At 34.4% G+C, this 25,239-nt stretch overlaps 1 protein-coding gene across 3 annotated transcripts in view; it reads right to left on the bottom strand.

Annotated features, from left to right (window-relative positions):
• Positions 1-134: 134 nt before the first annotated feature.
• Positions 135-25,239, bottom strand: part of ABHD18 (abhydrolase domain containing 18) — a 40,668-nt gene continuing 15,563 nt past the window's right edge. The window contains exons 3-13 of one of the 3 annotated variants that reach the window (XM_082462199.1): positions 24,636-24,720; positions 20,651-20,751; positions 18,989-19,067; positions 18,533-18,627; positions 16,965-16,982; positions 13,114-13,252; positions 10,908-10,997; positions 10,134-10,235; positions 5,659-6,037; positions 5,012-5,174; positions 135-2,535 (exon numbers count right to left, since the gene is read on the bottom strand). In XM_082462199.1, the coding sequence (XP_082318325.1) occupies positions 2,484-2,535; positions 5,012-5,174; positions 5,659-6,037; positions 10,134-10,235; positions 10,908-10,997; positions 13,114-13,252; positions 16,965-16,982; positions 18,533-18,627; positions 18,989-19,067; positions 20,651-20,751; positions 24,636-24,720 (1,303 nt within the window). In that variant the 3' untranslated portion in view covers positions 135-2,483. The other 2 variants (XM_082462197.1, XM_082462198.1) reach the window with 2 other exon arrangements.

Here is a 25,239-nt window from a genome sequence, read left to right as displayed (position 1 = left end):
GACCCAACGCAGCCATAAATAAATAAATAAATAAAAATTAAAAAAAAAAAAAGAAATATAAACATATATATCAAAAAAAAATGTGACACGGGTTTTCTGCGTTTAGAATAATACCTCTTGAACATAACAAGTAATTAATTTTTAAGACTTTTATTGTGAAGTAAAAAATATTTGGAAATGATTTTACAAATTTCAGTTACAGAGTCAATAATTCAATGATCTTTAGAAAAGAAAGCACCACATTAAAATTTACATTCATAAGAAACAATCTAAAATGCATATGCTAAAATGATTTAATAGTACTTACAACATTATCAAATCATGAAATTCAGAAACATTTTTTAACCACAGATCTAAGTTGGGGTGTCAGGCTCAGATGTCTTCAGGGCTAAGTGGGAAACACAAAGTAGTGAAGAAGTCTAATACAAGAGCTCGGAGTCTGGTGGATTATGGCAAACTGGGGAATGCATACCCAGCCTAAAGACTTTTCGAATTCAAAAATTTTGGAGATATTATGCACACTGAATAAAACAACTGTGGGACAAGCTGTCCTGTACTGATTGCCAGTTTGCAACTCTGGGCTAAATGAATTTCTAGCAATTTATGTACCCAATCTTCAAAATGGCAGACAGCACTTCTTTAGGTAGCTGTGTGGATATATTCTTAGAACATCTGGATAACAGAAGAAATTTTAAAAACACCTCTTTCACATTTATTTGGGAGAAATTAGTTATGCCTAAGAGTTAACTAAACTGAAATGAAATTTCATTCTTTTACCAATAGAAAGTTACATACCATAGTACATTATTGCTTAGTAGGAAATATTTATGTGAAAAATAAAGTACTGGTTTCACTAAAGCCATTGCTCAGAAAGCATTCAATCACCTCACTAAATACATAAGAAAATACTTGTAATTCAGTTAACAACAAGTTTTACTTTATCTTTAAAGGGTATTTTGTTGGAGAACTTTAGTAGATTTCATACTTTCAGTGAAAAGTAAAGGTTCTAATCTGAACATGTAAAATTGCTATAGCTCAAATGGCTGTAACCACGTTTGTTTGTTATGTCAAAGTAGTTTTACAGAATTTACAACACTGTATGCCATCAGTGACTTCACATTAATCATTTAAAAATAGTTTTTAAAAATTAAGGTGATGGAGGCATTAGAGGGACAAATAAAATCTTTAAAAAGCTACAAAGGCATCTTATAATTCAAATATCCTTACTAGACTAGGAATACATATTTTAAAATAACCCACAGACAACACATATTTCAAAAAAATAAAACTCAAATATATTTTTTCTAAACCCCAAATATTTTCTACTTTTAAAAACATTTTAGCTCTTGGCTTGAGAAGTTTAACATAAAAAGAAAGTACCAGGAATTCCCTGGCGGCCCAGTGGTTAGGACTCCGCACTCTTGCTGAGGGCCCGGGTTCAATCCCTGGTCAGGGAACTAAGATCCCACAGGCCGTGTGGTGCAGCCAAAAAAATTTAAAAGTAAAATAAAATAAAATAAAAGCACCAAGTGTAGCCATATAATATTCCATTTTAAAAAGTTACTAGTTATTATATCTTTTCTGTAAAATAAAGTTTATACGGACAGATCAATTTCATATGTGGCCATTAATTTCTGAAATTAAAAAACCAAAGCTGTTAAGTACTTGGCCTAAAGTTAGATGTTTAGCAAACTCAGAGTATGTGTACAAGAAAATGTTAAGAAACAGTTATTAATTAATGTAATAGGTCTTTCATTATTTCAGTGTTCATGAATTGAAACTTTTCAAGTAGGGGAAAAATGTTTGGCAATTTTTTCTAACCTAATATTTGGCAAAGTTTTAAAGTTTAGCCAAGTCTTATGCATCTTATCTGCATTCTCACATTCAATTTAATTATTAAAAGTACTTAAGTACAAAGCAAAAAGGATTTTTTAGTATTCAAAGTTAAAACTGATTTTACACATGATAAGTATCCATGGCAGAAAATTAAAGTTGAAAATAAGATTATAAATTCACTGTGGATCCATAAAAGAAATAAACATGTTTCTCAAATCAAGTCAATAATAGAAATGTCATGTAAGGGCATATATACAATGCAGGGTGACATATTACAAACTAAGTTTGATTTAGCAGTTCTTTAAAAACCAACAGGGTTTCTATGAATACATTTATTTTAAATTAATAAATTATTCATAATTAAAAATTTAAAGTTTACATAAATAGTAACAACAGACTAGATATTGATTTTATGGGATTCCCACAAATAGTACAAAATAGTTCAGCATTATTTCATCCAAATATTGGTTTACAATTATTCAAATGTATTTAAAGATTATAGTTGACTGATCTGTAACACTGAATTCCAGACTAAATTGACAGCAATTAGATATATAGTGCTGTCTGCTTGTTCTTCACATCATCAAAGGATCAAACTCCTTTCGTAAGAAACATGATGGCTGCACTGGTTACATACAGTGATCCCATTAGTTAGCGTATTTACGGAGGAAGCGTTCAAATGCATCATAGATGGCACGCCTAAAATTAAATATGAAAGAAAAACTACAAGTAATTAGCAAAAAAGGGGGACAGACAGTGTTTTTACTATAAGTTATTTCCAAATAACCTGTGTCTTGCAACCTGACCTCCTCTCCAAATATCAATAGCTGTGGAAGAGGCAGGTACGCGAGGGTGAGTTTGGATCCATGTAACTTCACCACTACTGGAAAACTTTAAATGTACTTCCAACCGATGGTTCATAAATGCCATCTTTTCCTGTGAAGCACTTTTTTGTGCCTTTAAATTTATATAATATATGTATACATTTATGTATAAAATATGAAATGATAAAATGAAAAGGAACTGGTTTCTTTTTATTCTGTTACTTGTTGAAAATTAACTGGCCATAGAACTTTTCAAATGTAATATTCAATCTACTGCATAGATTATGATATAGCAACTGAACTTAAAAGCCTTAGTTTCCTACATTAACTTCACTAGGTATTTTAGTATTTTAATTGGAAAGGAAGAGTCAAACTGATCTGGCCCAGTTTCATAAGATATTATTTTTAAGGCTTATTTTTTTTTCCTATTGTCAAATACATTTTCACTGTAGAAAATTCAGAAAAAGGGAAAAAAGTCATAATCCCATCACTCTAAGATATCTACATTTAATCTTTTCCTACAAGCTTTTTTTTTAATGCTTATGTCTGTATTTTCACCCAGTTTAAGTGATAACTGAGATCATATTAATCCTGTGTTATACTTGTTTGACTAAGCATTTCCCCACATCCTTAAAAAGATATTAAGATTAACTTTAAAACTGGCACCTGCTACAGACTGTGATTTCCAATTTGTTGGAAAGACAAAGCTTTGTATAATGTTTGTGTGTATTTGGCTCAAAAATTTATCAAATGAGGTCTAAGGTTGCAACCTGGGCTTGTGTACATGGTATGAGGAGGGTTAGTAAAGGTATACATTTGCAGTTTAAGTCATATGAATAGTCTCCTATCCATCTGTATTATCAATCCATTCTAAATAACTTAACCCAAATTATTAGAACACATAAAGGATTGGCTTGTTTTATTTTTAAATCTGGGGAGTGAAAAGACTGAATTTGTAAAATTCTACTACTCCAATGTCATCTAAACTTTGTTAGGTTTTGAAGTGACTAGTGGAGAGGCCAAATGGCTTAGCAGTTACTCCACCAGAGCATGTTATTTAATCTTTTTTGTTTCCTGTGTTTCTGTGTAAAGGTGATATTAAAAATAACATATGAAGCGATTGCTCTAGTACCTGGCACATGTTGATAGCTAACATTTATCTCTTTCTCAAACGAAGCCTTCAAATTAGCACTTATGAGTTTTTACTGCTGACTTCTATTCTTCCTAATGCCTCTCAGCCACACTCCCACGTAGATACGTAAAAGAGTATAAGAAATTTGACAACGATTTACTAAAACAAGCATGTGCGTTCCCTGCATTCACATGTATAACAGAACTTTAGACTCTTGAGCAACCCTAGCAACACTAAGTACTCACAATTTTCGTTTGTTTTTGTTTTAGTTTTGCTGTGCCAGAGGGTCACTTGAGTACTGGATAAGTAGTCTGCTCACTCACCAACTAACAGGGACTCAAATGCTTGATACATGAGTATTTTTTAAAAGATCATGCTATGAAAAGAAAGGGTTACTATATTCTTGAGGACATTACAGACTTGAAGAATTAGACTGTACCTCAAAAAGGTGATATCTATAAACTGAACTACATAAGCAACAACATACAAAGAATTATTTCCTAGGTTAAAAAGAACTAAAACATGTCAAACATATAGCACACGCATTCTTCTATTATACCGCTATCCAGCTGGCAGTTTTGGAACACTGCACAGGGCACTGGTCTAAGCACTTTGTGTGAACTAATTGAACCATTAATGATAAATATTCCAATGATACCTGTTACAATCAAATCTGAATAGAAGTAGAAAACAGCATTATCAAAAAACTAGAATAATAGCAAAAAGTCTTTATAAATTTTAGCAAATATCAGAGTCATATAAGGTTATTAACAATAAAACCAGTATTTCACTTCTCTTTTAGGGTTCAGTATTCACCTGCTACTGAAAAACATTGCTAGATTATTCCACAGATACTCAGGTCATTCTGAGAGAAGAACATCAGAGTGGAGTGAAAAATCCATGATGAGCCAAAGCGAGTTTTACAAACCCTAATGTTCCTCCCTACACCCTAAAACACCTGGCTATTAATATTTGAAGAGGGTAAAACCACACAACAAAGCATGCCTATCATATGCTATTTCCTAGTTCTCTAGAAGGAAAAGAAAATTAGAAGACAAGATAGGAAAGAGTATCACAATGTGAGAATTGAGAGAGGCAGGAAGGAAATAAGAGGGCTAAAATGCATAATAAAAATACCCAATCTTTATATTTGTTGAGCCAAAAAAGTCCCCCAAACAAACAACAAATAAATAGACACCTGTTAGACCAATCATCTTACCTGAAGAGTCCTTGTTTAAAAAGATAAGCACTAATATGACCCCCTTCTAGATATCGGATTTCACAACCAGGCCAAATTTCTTGTAGACTTCGAACTCCTGTTCGTGGAATATAGGCATCTTCTTTGGCTTGAACCACTATGATGAGGCTTGGGTCAACTGGAACTAGGTACAGGATTTTTTTAAGATGCAACATATATACTTTTAAGAAGCTCTAAGAATTTTATATAAATACTAGTAATCATATTGGAAAATAAAATACACCATACAATGCAGTAAGTAAAACATTTGCCGAACTAAAAATTTTGATTATTAAGTTAAAAAATCAACTATACTATACCATAACATTATAATATTCATCTCTAATACAAAATTGAGATGAATATTCTAAAGAAGATACAAAATCCAATGTTTTTAAAGAACTAATAAAAGGGTCTTAGATTTTCATGGATAAAATTTAAATATGATACATTTACATAACCAACTTATCTTAGAAAACACATTGTGGAGCCAACAATAAATATATTCTTGAAAATATGAAATTATCTTGTAAATCATCCTTAAAAATATTTCACATATTTTATATATCATCAGCATGATTATCACATATCATCAGCAAATATTCTCAATTTCATATAAAAATTAATACCTGAGAAATTTGCTACATGAGTACATTCATCCATAACTCCTTTCATAAATATTAAAGATTCTTTCTGAAGAGTGTTTCTTCTTTGTTCTTTACTGAGTAGGTGGTATGACTGAGGATTACAACTCGTATAACTACTTTTGTTGGTTGAAAGTGTTTGATTGAAGCACCCCATCCTAGAGGTATCTTGCAACAAGAGTCCTTCTGATGTGGCACTGATAGATGTTTTACTAGATTTATGGCACTCAGCAGCTTTTTGGGACACAACTTCGTCCACCATATCTAAATTTAAAGTTCTAGAAACCAGGTTAAGGTTAGTTAGCTTGTCTGCACTGCTAGGGAAGTGTTTCAGGAATTCTTGTCCCATTTTGAAAGAATCTGTCTGATTATATGAAAGAAAAGAAAATGTCATTTAATATAAAATAGGATTTTATTTAACAACCTTGTTAAAACAGAGAAAACACAAATGTCCGTCAATGAATAAATGGATAAACAAAATGTAGTATATACATACAATAGATTATTATTCAGTCTTAAAAGGCAATGGAATTCTGACACATGCTACAACATGGATGAACTTTGAAGACATTATGCAAAATGAATAAGCCAGACACAAAGGGACAATATTGCATGTTTCCATTTTTATGAGGTACCTAGAGTACTCAAATTCATACAGACAGAAGGTAGAATGGTAGTTGCCAGGGGATGGGAAGAGGAGTGAATAGAGTTTTGTTTAATGGGTACAGAGTTTCAGTTTAGGAAGATGAAAAAGTTCTGGAGATGGATGGTGGTGATGGTTGCACAACAATGTAAATGTACTTAATACTACTGAACTGTACACTTAAAAATGGTTAAAATGGTAAATTTTATATTGTGTATATTTTACCATAATAAAAACAAAAAGAGAAAAGAGATGTCAAAATTTAACTGAGAATGAAGATAAATGATACTTTATTGCTGAATGTTTCTTACTAAATAGTAAAGAGTATCATTTAGCCTGTGACATGTGTTTTGTTTTGTTTTGGCTGCACCTTGCGGCTTGTAGGATCTCAATTCCCTGACCAGGGATTGAACCTGGGTCCCCAGCACTGGAAGCACGGAGTCCTAACCACTGGACCTCCAGGGAATTCCCGCCTGTGTCATGTTTTTTATTGCCAAAGTTTTGAAATCCATGATTTGCTTTAACCTTAGAACTTCTAAAATTCTTATGAGTGCATCCTGGCAGTAATACACCAGCCACCCCAAATCTCTTTCTCAGGCTGAACTAAGAAAAATTAAAAATTATCAAGGTTGGACATCCCTGGTGGCACAGTGGTTAAGAATCCACCTGCCAATGCAGGGGACACGGGTTCGAGCCCTGGTCCGGGAAGACTCCACATGCTGCAGAGCAACTAAGCCCATGCACCACAACTACTGAGCCTGTGCTCTAGAGCCCGAGAGCCACAACTACTGAGCCCGTGTGCTACAACTACTGAAGCCTGTGCGCCTAGAGCCCAAGCTCCCCAAAAGAGAAGCCACCACAATGAGAAGCCCGCGCACCACAGCAAAGAGTAGCCCCTGCTTGCCGCAACTAGAGAAAGTCCGCGCGCAGCAACAAAGACCCAACACAGCCAAAAATAAATAAATTAATTAATTAAAAACAAAAAACTTATAAACATGTTCAATTTCACTTATCCTTAAGTAAATTTTTTTTTGCTGAGGGATGCAGGATCTTAGTTCCGTGACCAGGGATTGAACCCATGCCCCCTGCAGTAGAAGCATAGAGTCCTAACTACTGGATGGCACCACCAGGGAAGTCCCTACTTAACTAAATTAAATAAAAACTATACCAAATTTCCCTGTCTGGTTGACCAAAAAACCATGTATGTCTGATAACACACTGAATTTGTGAACTTATGGGGAAACAGACACACATGTTCCTGCTGGTAGTGTAAATTCACACAACTAGAATTAGACAAAATCTAAGATTACAACTGCTTATACCCTTCTACTCGCAACAACATTTCTAGGAATTTGCACTTGTGAACTGATGTATGTACAATGTTACTCATTGCAGAACTGTTTGTTAATAGTGAAGGATGAGAAGCAACATAAATGCCCATCAACAGGATACTGGTTAATAAATCATGGTACATCCCTCCATATAATAGGCTGTTATGCAGCAGTGAAAAAGAAAAAGGAAACATTTGTGTATTGTCCATAAGAAAAGGGAAGAGAGAAAAGTTGAGATTTCTTTCGGTTTGAAAAATTCCTTGAAATACTAAATAATATAGTGGGTTATTTGTTGACAGAGATAGGACCTAGGCAAACTGGGAACAAGGGTAGGAATCGTTTCACTATATATCTTTTAATGCTTTTTGATGCTTGAACTATATGGCCATAAAACCTATTTAAAAAATAAAAGAACGAAAAATGGGTTGAAGGCAAGGGAAAACAAACAAACCACAACAACCTGGTTAGCAGAACAAATCGTTAAAGCTATCCAGATCACAGAAATACAAAAAGGAAGGAAAGGAAGGTTAGTAACATCAGGAAATGGAAGATCAAAGCATCCTAGAATTATTCAGAGCAGTACATCAACAAATTTAACTTCTTTTGATTGGGAAAACACAGTTTTTAAAATTAAAAAAAAAAGCTGGCTTGATATTTCTTGAATATTCATAACTGTGAAATAGTTCTAACTAAGACAAAAGGACTCTTGTATACAATCACCAAGAGTCACAGAGAAAAAGAGCTGGAGAAGAATACACTGTCATTTCAGACAGCCAAAATGTATGAACCTCCCTTAAAAAATGCACGTTAGGTTTTCTCATAAGCTCTCAAATATAAGTATCTTTCTGATTATATGTATAGTGGGACACAGGAACTAGCTAACAGGGAGAGCTATTTTGTAATAAAGTTCTTAGGCAAGTAATTAACTGCCCTTTGAGGCTGTGCAAAATAGACCTATTTTACGAGGGTGAGCCCCCCTCCCCCTGCCTCCCTTCCCCCCACCTCCCTTCCCCCCTGCCTCCCTTCCCCCCTGCCTTCCTTCCCCTCTGCCTTCCTTCCTGCCTCCCTTCCCCCCTGCCTTCCTTACCCCCTCCCTTCCCCTCCCTCCCCCCCCCCCCCGCCTCCCTTCCCCTCCCCCCCTCCCTTCCCCCCCCTTCCCCTCCCCACCTTCCCCAACCAAGCTGCACGGCACGCGGGATCTTCTTCCCGACCAGTGGTCAAACCCATGCCCCTGCAGTGGAAGCGCAGAGTCCTAACCTCTGGACTGCCAGATAAGTCCCCTACAAGAGTGAGTTTTATTTTGATGTAATTACAAATAAAAAGTCCCCGTCCATAGTAGAAAGATTCCTTTTTTTCCCTGAGGTTTCCTAAGGTTCTCAGTAACTTTTAAACTGAATGTGCAAAATTTAAAAATTCATGAAAAGAAAAAAACATTTCTGAAAAGAATTGGTCACCTTAGGAGAATAAGAGAACCAACTAATTTCCCTGATAATTGGTAAATTAAGGTATATGAAATGAACTATGAGGTAACCAAATAATTGATAAGGGAAGTGGCTTTTTTTAAATCAAAGTATTCCAATTAATAAATGAAAAAAGAGGATAGAATTAGAGTATCAGCATTTTGCAACACTCAACATAATAGACATAGGCATTAAGCATCAATGGCTGCTTACACCGCAAAAAAGAGCAGCCAGACATTATCTGCTTCCTATACTCTTACCAAAGAATGATAAACTGAGTTTAATCAAGCCTCTAGACCTAGTTGCCAATTTGCAGGCAATAGAGAGCATGGAAGAATATGCTAAAGTGTACCATGAGAATGCAAACAAAAATCTAGACTGTGAGAAACTCTACAGGTAAATAGCCCAAGTTCTTCAATAGATAAATTATAAGGAAAAGAAAAGGATGAAAGGGAACTTATAGATTAAAAGACACTTAAAAGACCCATAAAATAAAAGAACTGAAGTGTCTAGGGATGCATATTTGACAGAAGGAAGTAATCACTATAAAAATCAGGATAATGATAACTAAATAGTAGGGCGGAGAAAGGTCTTCTGATTAGGACACATGAAAGTGGTTTCTGGGTTGGGTGCTAAGTTCTGAGCTGGGTGGTCAAGTTCTATTCAAATGTGTTAGCCATTTAATAAATGTAGTAAGCTATGCACTTGCTTTGCATGATTTTCTGTATTTTATTTTAAAACGAAGAATTCTATTAAGTAAAAAATAGTACTGCTTTTTAAAAATCTGCAATTCAGGGAATTCCCTGGCAGTCCAGTGGTTAGGACTCCGTGCTCTCATTGCTGAGGGCTGGGTTCAATCCCTGGTTGGGGAACTAAAATCTCACAAGTCACGTGGAGTGGTCACAAAAAAAAAAGTTATATATGTTAAAAAAACAAAACAAAACTGTAATTCTTTTTAAAAATCTGAATCATTCAACATGATCAACATTTCCCCCACAATGTTCTGCAGAAGTTAAAAATACTTACTCCACAATATTCAAGCATGTGAATAATTTCTTCTTCATAAACTGTCTGTGTATAATACTGCTTTTCTAGCTCCCTCCAATTAATCGATTTACTTAGCACGCCCTGAAATAACAAACTAAATTAAGATCAAATCACACGTATAAAACATGTTGTCCAATAGTTTTATTATTATTACTGTGCAGAAAAAAATTAACAAAGCAGACTTGAGATTTCCTATCTTTAAACAAGCCTGCTTGTGAGGTTGGCCCTTGACTAGAGTCTGGTAACTTGACTAGTAAACAGTTCTTTACCCTGATATAAAACTTCCAAAATGATAAAGTGGGTCACTGTGCCTAAACTGCTTATACAAACAATGTAGTTTCTACTGAACACCTGATTTCCTTCTGGAATTTAGTACATGCTAGGCAGAGGGTGCCTAAGCGACTGACCCCTGATATAAACCCTGGACTCCTAGGCTCAAATGAGCTTCACTGATGGACAACACTTTGCACATATTGTCATAACTCATTGCTGAGGGAATTAAACACATCCTGAGAGACTCCACTGGAAGTTTATGCCTGGTTTCCTCTGGACTTTGCCCTGTGTGCCTTTTCCCTTGATTGATTTTGTAGTGTATCCTTTTGCTGCAATAAGTTTTAATTGTGAGTACGAGTATATACTGAATCCTGCAATTCCTTCCAGTGAATCACCAAGCCTGGGGGTGATTTTGGAACCCTGCAAACAATTACCTTTAATTATATATAATTATCTAAATATTAATTGCAATTAAATTACCGTAGTGAAGACCCCAGATGCTGTGGACCAAGACAGACATGGAATCAATGGCATGGGCTTAGGCCAGTTGGATACTGCTAAGGAAGCCATCTGTAACATGATAACAGAGAGATTCAGTTTAAAGTTTACATTCACTAAAATGAAAAATATTTAATATTAAGAAGTACTTTGTATAGTAGTTGGTGAGATAAGACATGAACACAAAGTCTCTTAAACACTCATGAGAATGTCTAGCAAACTCTCCAAATTCCCCAAACCATAAAACTCAACAATGACATATAACTGCCCCCTAAAAAAGCAATAAAAGGTATTAGGAAATTTTAAGTACCTTAAGACCCATCACAGAAAGCTACTTTCTACTGATAAATACACAGCAAACACGCTGGGATGTAGATGCTGGGCAGTAGGCTAAGCACACTCATTATCTAAGTGACCTGCTCAGATAGAGCAAAATCTCAACCATAAAAATCTCAGGCTTTTAGGGTTGACTGAAAGATGTCAAGAACTTGGTGAACTACAAAGGAGATTATATAACTGATATAAAATGATGTAATATGTTTAGAGAAGGGAAACGTTATTTTTGGCTAGAGGAATCAGAGAAGGCTTCATGAAATGGTTGAGTCTTTTAGGGGAAATGAAAGATGGGGTCTTGTCTTCCATATAAAGGAGACAGTATAATCAAAGGCAAGATGGTGAGAAACACAGGGTCTGGTAGGGAAACAGCCAATATACTTCAGTTACGCTGGTCAATAGGGCACATGTGGCCAATGGGGTAGGGGAGACAGGTAGGGCTAGAAAGATCGATCGGGATCAGATTAGAGGTCCCTTTGTTCTGTAGATAATGGGGAATTAATAAAGAGACCTGAGCAAAGGAGTGTTATTGTCAAGTGATTCAATGAAGCTAAATAGTATTTTATAACATTGATTAGAGAGGGTGAGATTGGAGGTAGGGAAACCAGTTAATAGGTAGTAGTCCAGCTGACAGTTATAACACCCCGACCTAGGTCATAACAATGGAAACACTACTAGTTAGGAAAAGAAATCTTTTCCCACTCTTCAGTTTCATTGTCTTTAGTTGTTTTGAATTTGAGTGTTTGAAGCTAATTTTATCAGTTTCACTCTTTGGTAGTTGTTTTGAATTTGAGTAAGTTTTTACACTTACTTTTATAATTCAAATGACTTACACAATATATATATTTTAATGTACTGTATGACTAATATGTCCAGAAAATGAACCAGAGCATGTTCCTGGCCCTCACTGAATCAATTGCTTTATAGAGAAAACAGACTGCTAGACAAGTAATCACAGTAAAATGAAGTAAGTACGTGTTATTGAGAAACGAAGTATAGTCTGGGATAAGGCTGGGAATCTGGAAGAGTTTCTCACAGGAAGTAAGCTCTAATCTGGAAGCGGAAGGACAAGCTCTTATTCGGCCAGGTGAAAGGGAATGAGGGGCCACTAGATGGATGCCAGCACCTGGCATAGCTAGTGCCCAGTTCAATAGCAAAACCTGTGGAAGGTTTTAAGCAGGAGAGAGCAGAGATCAGATTTAGGAAGACCACTCTAATTAACAGTGTGGAGAAAAAGCCTTAAGAAAAAGGTTAAGGAGTGAAAAGACTAGACAGAGAAACCAATCAGGAGGCCGTTTTAGTACACTCTAGAAAGCAAAGGTAAAACAGGTTGATGGAGAGAAGAGATAAGGGAAAAGTGTTTTCCAAATTAGCTATTTTCACCAATTTAACAGCGAAATAAGGCATTTATAGTTGACACTTGAAGTTAAGTTTATAATCAATTTTAATAAAATATTAAATCTAACACCTGAGATATAGCTGTGGAGTAAGTAGTATAATCAGTGTCTACATAAATTGTACAAAAAATATCATTACTTCATAATTGGAATGAAAGTTTAGAATCTGTTTCTGCTTTCACCAAAACTAAAATTAATTATATACCTAAAGTGAATTTTTAAATAAATAGATTCCCTAGATCTTCCCCCCACCTCCCACACTGTACAACCCCTTTCAGTGCTCACAGCCCACAGGTAAGGAGACTGGGCAATGGTTCGGGGCTGCAATTTTCTCTGGCATGCGTACACTATGAGAGGCCCACAGAGGAGGATGTGCCATAAATCCATTACCTTGCTTGATTCCCTAGATTTTATAAACATAAACACAGTTAAATATCAGTTAAAATGAAAATGCTTACGTGTCCTCCCATGGATATTCCGGTCATTCCTAGAGGTCCATAACCCTCCCTCTCTAGCCAGTGCAAGAGAGCTGCAGATTCTAAAACAAGAGCTCCTCCCATCACAAAAAGATCAGACACGTTTTTTAAGCTGGACCTTCTAGCCTCACAAAACAAAAGAGAAAATTATTTATTTTATGTATTTACATTATAATATATGCAAATTTACAACAGGCAGCCAGAATACATGTTTTTCCTTTAAAGGACCAGATAGCTAAGTAAAACAATGGAATAAATGGATGGAATTGGAATGCTGCTACCATTGTTCTGCATATTAATCACCTAAAACTTATTTTTAAAAAAAGCTGTATCTAGGGACTTCTCTGGTGGTACAGTGGTTAAGAATCTGCCTGCCAATGCAGGGGACATGGGTTCGAGCCCTGGTCCAGGAAGATCCCACATGCCGTGGAGCAACTAAGCCCGTGCACCACAACTACTGAGCCTGCGCTCTAGAGCCCACGAGCCACAACTACTGAGCCCGTGAGCCACAACTACTGAAGCCTGTGTGCCTAGAGCCTGTGCTCCACAACAAGAGAAGCCACCGCAATGAGAAGCCCACACACCACAACGAAGAGTAGCCTCCGCTCGCTGCAACTAGAGAAACCCTGCGCACAGCAAGGAAGACCCAACGCAGCCAAAAATAAATTAAAAAAAAAAAAAAAAAGCTGTATCTGCTCTGCAACATGTAATTTTCATTGAGTTTCAACTACCAAACTATTTTGAAGTCCAGAAAAGAATGTCTTATTTACTTGATATAACTTAAAACTGTTATGTATGAGAAAATAATATTTCTATACTGTCAATTTTTCATTAAATTACCACTATTGATATAAGGAAAAACAAATTTATAGTTGTCTCTTCTAAGAAAAAAATAATTACAATAGAACATAAAGCATTTTTTTTAAAGCAGTGTAAAATAATTCACCTAATACTAGGCATTTTTTACAGAACTAGAGCAAAAACTTTTTAATTTATATGGAAACACAAAAGACCTCGAATAGCTGAAGCAATCTTGAGAAAGAAAAATGGAGCTGGAGGAAGCAGACTCCAGCTGATTCCTGTAGTATACTGTAGCTATACTACAAAGCTACAGTAATCAAAACAGTATGGTACTGGCACAAAAACAGAAATATAGATCAATGGAATAGGATAGAAAGCCCAGAAATAAACTCATGCACCTATGGTCATTTAATCTATGACAGGGGAGGCAAGAATATACAATGGAGAAAAGACAGTCTCTTCAATAAGTGGTGCTGGAAAAACTGGACAGCTACATGTAAAAGAATGAAATTAGAACATTCTCTAACACCATACACAAAAATAAACTCAAAATGGATTAAAGACCTAAATGTAAGACCAGGTACTATAAAACTCTTGGAGGAAAACATAGGCAGAACACTCTGACATAAATCGCAGCAATATCTTTTTCTATCCATCTCCTAGAGTAATGGAAATAAAAACAAAAATAAACAAATGGGACCTAATTAAACTCAAAAGCTTTTCCACAGCAAAGGAAACCCTAAACAAAACAAAAAGACAACCCACAGAATGGGAGATAATATTTGCAAAGAAAGCAACCAACAAGGGTTTAATCTCCAGAATACACAAACAGCTCTTACAGCTCTGTGTCAAAAAAACAAACAAACAACCCAATCAAGAAATGGACAAAAGATCTAAACAGACATTCCTCCAAAGAAGACATACAGATGGCCAAAAAGCACATGAAAAGATGCTCAACATCACTAATTATTAGAAAAATGCAAATCAAATCTGCAATGAGGTATCACCTCGCACCAGTCAGAATGGCCATCAGCAAAAAGTCTACAAACAATAAATGCTGGAGAGGGTGTGGAGAAAAGGGAACCCACCCATACTGTTGGTGGGAATGTAAATTGGTACAACTACTATGGAGAACAGTATGGAGGTTCCTTAAAAAACTTAAACTAGAACTATCATATGATCCAGCAATCCCACTCCTGGGCATATCCAGAGAAAACCATAATCTGAAAGGATACATGCACCCCAGTGTTCACTGCAGCACTATTTACAATAGCTAAGACATGGAAGCAACCTAAATGTCCATCAACAGAGGAGTGGATAAAGAAGATGTGGTATATATATATATATATGTATATATATATATATATATATATATACATACACACACACACACACACAATGGAATATTACTCAGCCATAAAAATGAAATAATGCCATTTGCAGCAACATGGATGGACCTCAAGATTATCATACTAAGTGAAGTAAGTCAGACCGAGAAAGACAAATATCATATGATATCAATCATATGTGGAATCTAATTTAAAAAAAGATACAAATAAACTTATTTACAAAACAAAAACAGACTTACAGATATCAAAAACACACTTACAGTTACCAAAGAGGAAATGTGGCGGGGGAGGGATAAATCAGGAGCTTGGGATGAACATATACACACCATTATATATAAGATAGATAACTGGGACTTCCCTGGTGGCACAGTGGTTAAGAATCCGCCTGCCAGGGCTTCCCTGGTGGCGCAGAGGTTAAGAATCCGCCTGCCAATGCAGGGGACACAGGTTTGAGCCCTGGTCTGGGAAGATCCCACATGCCACGGAGCAACCAGGCCCGTGTGCCACAACTACTGAGTCTGCACTCTAGAGCCCGCGAGCCTAGAGCCTGTGCTCTGCAACAAGAGAAGCCACCGCAATGAGAAGCCCGTGCACTGCAACGAAGAGCAGCCCCAGCTTGCCACAACTAGAGGAAGCCCGCGTGCAGCAACGAAGACCCAACACAGCCAAAAATAAAAAAATAAATAAATTTAAATTAAGAAAAAAAGATAGATAACCAACAAGGACTTACTGTATAGCACAGGGAACTCTACTCAATATTCTGTGATAACCTATGTGAGAAGAGAATCTAAAAAATAGTGAATAGATGTATTTGTATAACTGACTCACTTTACTGTACAGCAGAAACTAACACAACGTTGTAAATCAACTATACTCAAATAAAATTAAAATCTTAAAAAAAGAAACAACGCAACAACAACAAAAAATAAAATAAATAGCAATGTAAAAGAATTCAAACTAATACTAGGCTCATGTATTGCCGAAATCTTAAATGTTGCTTATTTTCACAAAATACATAATTTATGAATATAATGTTAGAAAATTTTTATAATACATGTTTTGATTAAATACACACCAATTCAATTGAAACTTTCTGCTTTAGAAACTGATTTTACATAAGTACATTTCTTTATAAGAAGCACTTAAATATATATTTTTAGAATCCAGAACTATTCTTATATAATTATAAAAAATATGATTTTATTACTAAAGTGACCAAGTTACAATCTATTTTTTTTAAGTCTTTATTGAATTTGTTACAGTATTTGCTTCTGTTTCATGTTTTGTTTTGCTTTGTTTTTTTTTTTGGCTGCGAGGCATGTGGAATCTTAGCTCCTCGACCAGGGATCGAACCCACACCCCCTGCATTGGAAGGTGAAGTCTTAACCACTGAACCTCCAGGGAAGTCCCTATAATCTATTTTTTTAAATTTAATTCATATAAAGACATACTCACATAATTAGCTCCTATATGAAACCTTGCCAAAGTGTACAAAAATTCATTTTGTCAATGGTTATTTATTATACGCCCATGTAGAATAATTATGTGCAAAGATCCAGGTACCACAAGAATGTAAGGGGGCCAGAATTCTGTTTTTCAGAAAAAGTGTTTAGGCTACCAAAAATTTTAAGATGGCTGAAAATTCAGTATAAAGACTGGAAAATGAAGATAACACATACTTACATTTGGTCCTTGGGTTTCCTGCAGCCATTTAAGAATGTGGGTCAAAGAGAAAGTTTTTAAATAATTAAACACACTCTGTGTCTCAAAACACATTAACTTAAGCAAAATAGTTAAACTTGAAGACAATTTAATGCTGAAATAACTGTTTTCCAAATAGGCTGTTTAGGAGTTCTCAGGTTTTTCAACTTAATTATTTTTCTTTTTTTAAAAAGCTTCATTGAGACATAATCACATACCATACAATTCACCCATCTAAAGTGTACAATTCAATATTTTTAGTAATTCAACAGGGTTGTGTAATCCCCAACTTAATTTTAAAATGAAGTTTATTGGTTTCTTTTTTCACTTATAAAAAAATCTAGAAAATTCAGAAAATCATGTTAGAAGAAAAACTATTTTATCTACAGACAACCATACTAATATTTTGTTGTATTTCTTTCCAAAATTTTCCCTTAGGCACAGTTTCTAAATAGAAAATAATGGATTTTCTATTTTAGGTTTTTTGCATACCTATGCCATACCATTGAGTTTTATATCCTCTTTTTGCATTATAAATACTTTTCATTCATTACTGTAAACTTTTTTAATAATAACTAACTGTTAAAATTTACTGAATCCTTATTATTTACCAGTATTAACTATTCTAATACTCTGAATAACCTAAGAGATAAATCCCATTTACCAAGGAAAAGTTGAGGTACTAAAAGGTTAACTAACAGGTTCAAGGTCATACAGGTAGTAAGTGGTAAAGTAATAAACATAACACAACAAACTGTACAACATTCCAATGCTATGAACCACAATTTACTTAACCATTTTTCTATTGTTAGACATTTAAGCTATTTCTATTGTTTTACTATTATAAGTTATAGGCTATTAAATATCTTTCCTCTTTTCTATCATTTTCTCTTTTCTTAATATTTTATCCTTAGAATAAACTTCCCAGAATCAGAATGTTAAGGGATGTGAGATTTTTAAAGGTTCCTGATGCATATAGTAAAAATGCTTTCCCAAAGGGTTGAACTGATTTTCACAGTCATCAGTAATGAGTGCCCATTTCACAATAGCCTTATGACTACTGTGTTTTATTTTTTAAATCTTTTGTAACTGTTCCTTTAACTTTACATTTCTCTGATTACCAGCAACGCTGAACATTTCTTTATATCTGTGCGTCAGTTTCATTTCTTCTTCTGGGAATAGTCTGACATAATCTTGAAAATTAAGAACTGTTCTAAACCTCAAGTGATACTTAAATGTAAATGTATTTAAAACATGAGGGTTTCCTTAATAAGTCAAACACTTGACTTATTAATATTCAAATCCAGTATAAATCTCAAAAGAAACAGAAGGACAGTTTATCTTCATTATACAACAGAAGCAAAATCCTTAAATTGCCTTTTAAAAAGGCGTGAAACAATTTTTCACTTCTTTTCATTCTTGCTCCTTAATTCCTAAGCATTTTCTGAACTGACTAAATTTAACTGGTTTAGGAAAGCTGGTTACTATCATTCCTTTTGATGACTAAATCTATAAATAAATAAATAAGAGAAAAGATTTCTAGGTATCACAAAAGGATATAATAAGGGTTTTCTAACAGCAAAGAAGCCATTCGGGCTTCTTTAATCATAGGACGAGCCATTAGTGTTCGTCGTCTCCAGTAATGCTGAGGAAAGAAAAGATGACGTACTTAAAGAATATAATAAATAAATTAGGAGTGTGGGATTAACATATGCACACTACTATATATAAAATAGATAAACAACAAGGACCTGCTGTATAGCATCGGGAACTCTACGCAATATTCTCTAATGACCTATATGGGAAAAGAATCTAAAAGAGAATGGATACATGTACATGTATAACTGAATCACTTTGCTGTACACCTGAAACTAACACAATATTGTAAATCAACTGTACTCTAATATAAAATTAAAATTAAATTAAATTAAAAAATATAATAACCACATCTGTTAAGGAGAGTAACTTAACAAATTAGGGATTAAGATGTTATAATAAAGTCTTACATGATCTCCTGTTCCAGCAAGATGAATGCATACAGGTCTATATTTGCTGTTCCATTCTTTAGGCACAATAAATTGGAACCTATTTAAAATAAAACATATCAGTGAAACTAAAAGCCTTTTAATACAAACTTTGAATTCTTGAAAGTTTCATAATTAAATTATTTGGGAGAAAAGGTCATTCAGAATTTTGACATTCAAACTGTAATTGACTTGCTGTTTTCCATGTCCTGTTGGATGAAAGTACAGGTGATTTATGGCATGATTATTCATCTATAAATTCTATTTCAATAGATATTAGCGATGTAGAATTGTGTATTTAAAATATCATGATCATTTAGTAGTTTAAAAAAATCTGAGTTTTCAGGCACTGATGAATTTTCATTATCATTTATTTATTTATTAAACTGCATTAAAGTTCTGTTATAATGGTTATGGGAATGTAATAAAAATAAACATATGTTTTGGTAGAAAAAAAAACCCAAAACTGTAATTGACTGATTAAACTAATGTTTGCCCAACTGGCAACAAAGATACTGTAAATTTGCTTGGTGTTACGGTATTAGAAATTCAATTACAATATAAGCACAGAATTTATTGCAATCATTTTTACCTTATTCAATACCACAACTTTATATATGCATAATGAAATTTTCTTATTTTTAAAGACATCAATATATATGATTAAGTCCTAGAAAAACAATTCTTTAGATAGCTCCACTTTTTCTCCTTGCAGGAATAATGCTTGGCTGTACAAGCTGTTGATATCAATAACATAGTTCATGTTATCTTTTTTTCAACTTGGAGTATATAACAGGATCTGATTTATTAAAACTTTTATGTTTGGAGGTAAAAGCAAACCACACCAGAAAAAACATTGTCTTCTCTATTTGTCGTCTTCTTATTGTAGTATCTTGGTCCTCTCATTTAATGTTTTTTCCTATATGACTTCTTTTTTTCTCATTGTAGTAAAATATATATAATATAAAATTTACCATTTTTACCATTTTTAAGTGTACAGTTCAGTGACATTAAGTACACTTACATTGTTATGCAATCACTACCGCCATCCATCTTCAGAACTTTTTTATCTTCCCAAACTGATTTACTTCTCTTTTCAATTTCCTTAGCAGTTGACATTTTGGAATTATTATCACAGTAGAACACTGCACTCTGTCAGCTCAAGGTTTGACCTTAGGCGGCTGTGTTCTCAGGCAACATAAACCTGAATTCTGAGCTTACTTTGCCTGGGCAAGGGAAAATATCACTACTTATCTATTGTCAATAAATTGTTGAATAGAACATAGATGAGAAAATTTAGGATGGTTTAATGATTATATCTGTTTTGTGCTCATGAAAGCTAACTCTTAATTTTCAGTCTCATAATCAAAACTACCAACGTTAACAACTCTGCTTCATTTAGCATTCCCAGCACTGTCCTGCTTCTTGAAATTTTGAAGGTTAAGCTGATAACAACTTAAGTTCAAATGTATACTAAAGCTCTGTATTTTTACTCCGTCCCACTCCACATTTAATGGAAAAATGCTAAATAATTATTGCAATTAATAATAAGTAATTTGAAATAATATGGCATTGATATTATTGTAATTGTATAAATGAATGTAAACAACCTACTACTTTAACTTTCTGAATAAAAATACTTACCTTGCAATAACAGATTCGATTGGCATGATATCAGGCACATAGTGGGCCATGGGGGAAACAAAGTGTCCATCTAGGATCTTACAGTCTGACTGCTCTTCAATCTAAAAAAAGCAAAACAAAGATGCATACACAAGGACGTGGTACCTAGGTCTATCAGAGATGTTTTTCTGTTAAAAAGTTCTATTCAGTTGTAACTTTTTTTTAGTGCCTACTATGTATCCTTTTGCCCCATTCTGCTTTCTAAAGGCTCCTACACACATTTCATTTCCTTCTATGTTCTCTACTTGAGTCTACTTGGTAAAACTATAAGTAAACCTTATTTGTACAATGACAAACAATAACAAAAAAAAAATTTGTTACAAGAATTCAACAATATAAAGATAAATATAAAAACAATTTACAAACAAATTATAATTTACCACAATCAAATAAGGGTTGACATTATATATGTTAGAATGGCTCATTTTCAGGTAACCTACTGATGAAATGAGTCATGTCAACACATTAAATAAGGTGAACTGTGATATTTACATATGTAGCAAAGGCATTTCCTAATATTCAACACCTAAGTTTTTTTTCACCTCAAATAGTTATTTTTTTTTTTAAATAAAAAAATCTTTATCAGGCCAATAGTCAAAATTAAATTAGCAGTAAAGCATCACATATTTTCATTAAAACCAGAAACAAAAAACTGTATTTTTAGAAGCTAAATATATCAACCTTTTTAAAAAACACAAATACTAACCAGTTGTTTCAACATCATTTATTAAATAATCCACATTTTCTTTGCAAATGACTTAAAATACTACTTTATCATGAAGTAAGTTTCCATAAATTTTTTTGGAAAATTATTTTTTGGAAAATAATTTTACAAATTATTTTCAATCATTTATCAGGTCTCATTAGCATATCTTTTATTTCTAAACCAGTGTCAGGCTGTGCCTTACAATACCCATTGATATATGACTGAGCTAGTTTTTACTTACCACTCTTCCTTTTCAAGTATTCCTGATCTGACTGTACTTCCCAAATATATATTTGAGTTCTTCCCAAAATAATTTTAGGATCCTTTTATGGACCTTAGCTCTAAACTGAATATTTTAACTGGGATTGCATTGCATTTTTTGAAAATGGTAAGGAGACCTAACGTGTATAATACGAAATTTTTTTTTTTTTTTTTTTTTGTTAATTAATTTATTTATTTTTGTCTGTGTTGGGTCTTCGTTTCTGTGCGAGGGCTTTCTCCAGTTGCGGCAAGCGGGGGCCACTCTTCATCACGGTGCGCGGGCCTCTCACTATCATGGCCTCTCTTGTTGCGGAGCACAGGCTCCAGACGCGCATGCTCAGTAGTTGTGGCTCACGGGCTTAGTTGCTCCGTGGCATGTGGGATCTTCCCAGACCAGGGCTTGAACCCGTGCCCCCTGCATTAGCAGGCAGATTCTCAACCACTGTGCCACCAGGGAAGCCCAATACGAAATTTTTAATCCAGGAAGTGTTTACATTTTAGTCATCTTTGTGCCTCCTACAGTTTTAAAGTTTTCTTTTATCTATTTTAGAAGAATTATTTGACAAAGGAGGCAGCACAAACTAATGTGAAAGGGAATAATAATTCAACAAATAGTGTTGGGATAAATGGCAATTTGGTAAGAAAAAAACACTTTCAGAGCCATATATAAGACAGATTTAAAAATTAAGCAAGCTACAACTCAACACTAAAAAGAGGAATAACCCAATTAAAAATGGGCAAGGGTTTCACAGATATTTCTCAAAAGAAGATATACAAATGGCCAATAAGTACATGAAAGGATGTTCAACATCACAGTCATTAGGGAAAGACATATCAAAATCACAATAAAATATACTTCACACCCACTAGGAAGGCTAGGGCAGGTAGAAATATTAGTAAGAACGTGGAGAAATTGAGAGCATTATACACTGCTTGTGGAAAAGTAAAATGGTGCACTTTGGCAAACAGTTGACAGTTTGTTAAAAATTTAAGCATACAGTTACCATGTGACTGAGCAGCTCCACTCCTAGATATATACCCAAGGGAACTGAAAAAAATATATCCACAAGAACACTAGTACATGAATATTCATAACATTATTATTCATAACAGTTAAAAAGAAGAAACAACTCGGGACTTCCCTAGTGGTCCAGTGGTAAAGAATCCGTCTTCCAATGCAGGGGATGCAGGTTTGATCCCTGGTCAGGGAACTAAGATCCCACATGCCGCAGGGCAACTAAGCCTGTGCGCCACAACTACTGAGCTTGCGCACCTCAACTAGAGAGAAGTCCGGGCGCCGCAAACTACAGAGCCCACGCACTCTGGAGCCACAACTACAGAGCCCACGTGCCCTGGAGCCAGCGTGCCACAACTAGAGAAGAGAAAACCCGCATGCCACAACTAGAGAGAAGCCCTCGTGCCACAACAAAAGATCCCACATGCCTCAACGAAGATCCCATGTGCCACAACTAAGACCCAATGGAGCCAAAAAAAAAAAAAAAGTAGAAACTCAAAATGCCCATCAACTGAATAATGGATAAATAAAATGTTGTACATATACACAATGGGATATTATTTAGCCATAAAAAAGAATGAAGCAGTGGTACATGGTACAACAGGGATGAACCTTAAAAATTTGCTAAGTAAAATAAGCCAGAAACAGAAGGCCACATGTTGGATGATTCCATTTATATGAAATGTCCAGAATGGGTGACTCCACAGAGACAACAGATGAGTGATTATCAGCAGGTGGGAGGCTGGGGAAGTGGGAGGTGACAGCTAATGGGTACAGGGTTTCTTTTGGGCGCAATAAAAATGTTCTGGAATTAGATAGTGATAGTTGCACATCTTGGGAATGTAATAATAAAAAACAACAACACTGAATTGTACATTTTAAAAGGGTAATTTTTCTGTATTTGAATTTTTGTATATCTTTTGTATATAAAGATTTGTATATCTCAATCTTTAAAAACCAAGAGTGAGAGAACAAGAGAGAGAAGGTGGGGAAGAGGAAGGATATCTGTAAGAAAGCATTCTAAAATCCTAACAGTAATTCCTCCTTGGGAGGAAAATGGAATTAGGAGGTGGAAAGTGGCATAAATTAGAGTTTTGATCTTTACTTGGTATGTTTTAAATTTGTTCAAGCCTATGATTTTTTAATAGGAAAAAGACAGAGAAAATGGAAATATTTAGCAAAATTTGAGGGAGAAATGTTCTAAATCCAGAAGATACAAAAGGAACAGCTATGTGGTACAGAGGAGGGATTTCCAATTTATAAGACCCTGTTTTTAGCAGTGAAAGTCTTTTGAAGAATGAAATCTGCTAAAGACATCCAATATATAAAAGCGACGGAAGTAGAGTTACTGTGGTTGAAGGCCGTGAGGGATGTGAAGCCTACCCAGCTGCAGGCCCTCCCCTACAGGGCTTCAAGTATCCGATTACATAAGCCTAGAAGTGTTTTACAGGTAAACATGCTGCTTAAAAACAAAACTATTTCAAATATATTTTCTCATATTCTCTAATTTTATAGCATTTTCTTTCTACCCTTCTCTCAGCAATTAACTATATCCCATAACATTTCCCTCATGTTATTTAACAGTTGTTTTGCTAATAACTTCTCATGTGCTGATTCTCTCAATAGAGTACTTCCCTGTATTACTTGTAATTCTTCTGAAATGTTGAATAATTTAACTCTCTTGAGCCTAAAGATAAAAGACGAGGCTCAAAAAGATCCATCCCTAAATATTTTCTTGTATTTAGTTAAGTATTAAATATATGCTCCCATATAAACATGCATATAGTTATTATAAGCATTCAGCTAGGGTATATAATAGCATTTAAAAAAATATTAAATGAAAAATCTATATTGTACTCATGTTTTAGAGTTTATTGTTATTATACTCCAACATTCAGCCCACTCTTGCCACACAGTTATATAAAACCTGAATTTCTATAATTGCATTTCTTTCATCTGAATACCTTATCGATGTATATTGGATAATCACTTGAAACCAGATTCTGACATCTTTCTCGATTTCCAATAATCTTTCTGAATGCAAAGAGTCTATTATGGGAAGGGGGGGAAAAAAGGAGAAAATTCAGTATTCCCATTATATTGAGACTGATGAAAAGTAATTAAAAATTAGCAAGTCCAGTTCATAAACTATGTTAAAATTTAATTTTAATAATTAAAGAAAAAATTAGGCTTTGGTTTTTTTCAAGCTTGACATTTTGTCTCAGAAAAAACATGAGACATATCATTGTTCCAAAAGTAATTAACACATGCAAGACTCAAAATTAAAGGCACAAATCCCTAAAATTATTCTTCACAAGTTCAAATACTTCCATGAGCTACAATATATCACAGTTTTATAGTCATTACAAATTCAAGTTACCCAAGAAAGTTTAGTCCCTGAAATCTGTAATCGATAAAAAATTACCAAAGTTAAAAATCTATGTCTGAGAGCTCTTTAAGTCTGAATTACTTTTAAAATAGTTCAATTTATGATTATATGGGTTAAAGCTTAAGAGCAATAATTAGATAAAAGAGAAAAGGAAATAATTTCTTTCTTATATAGTAGTT

Source organism: Balaenoptera physalus (genome assembly GCF_965194825.1).
Source record: "Balaenoptera physalus genome assembly, chromosome: 5".
In the NCBI taxonomy this organism is placed as follows: Eukaryota; Metazoa; Chordata; class Mammalia; order Artiodactyla; family Balaenopteridae; genus Balaenoptera; species Balaenoptera physalus.
The sequence above is the reverse complement of the archived record's forward strand: the minus strand, read 5'-3'. Positions and strand labels throughout refer to the sequence as shown.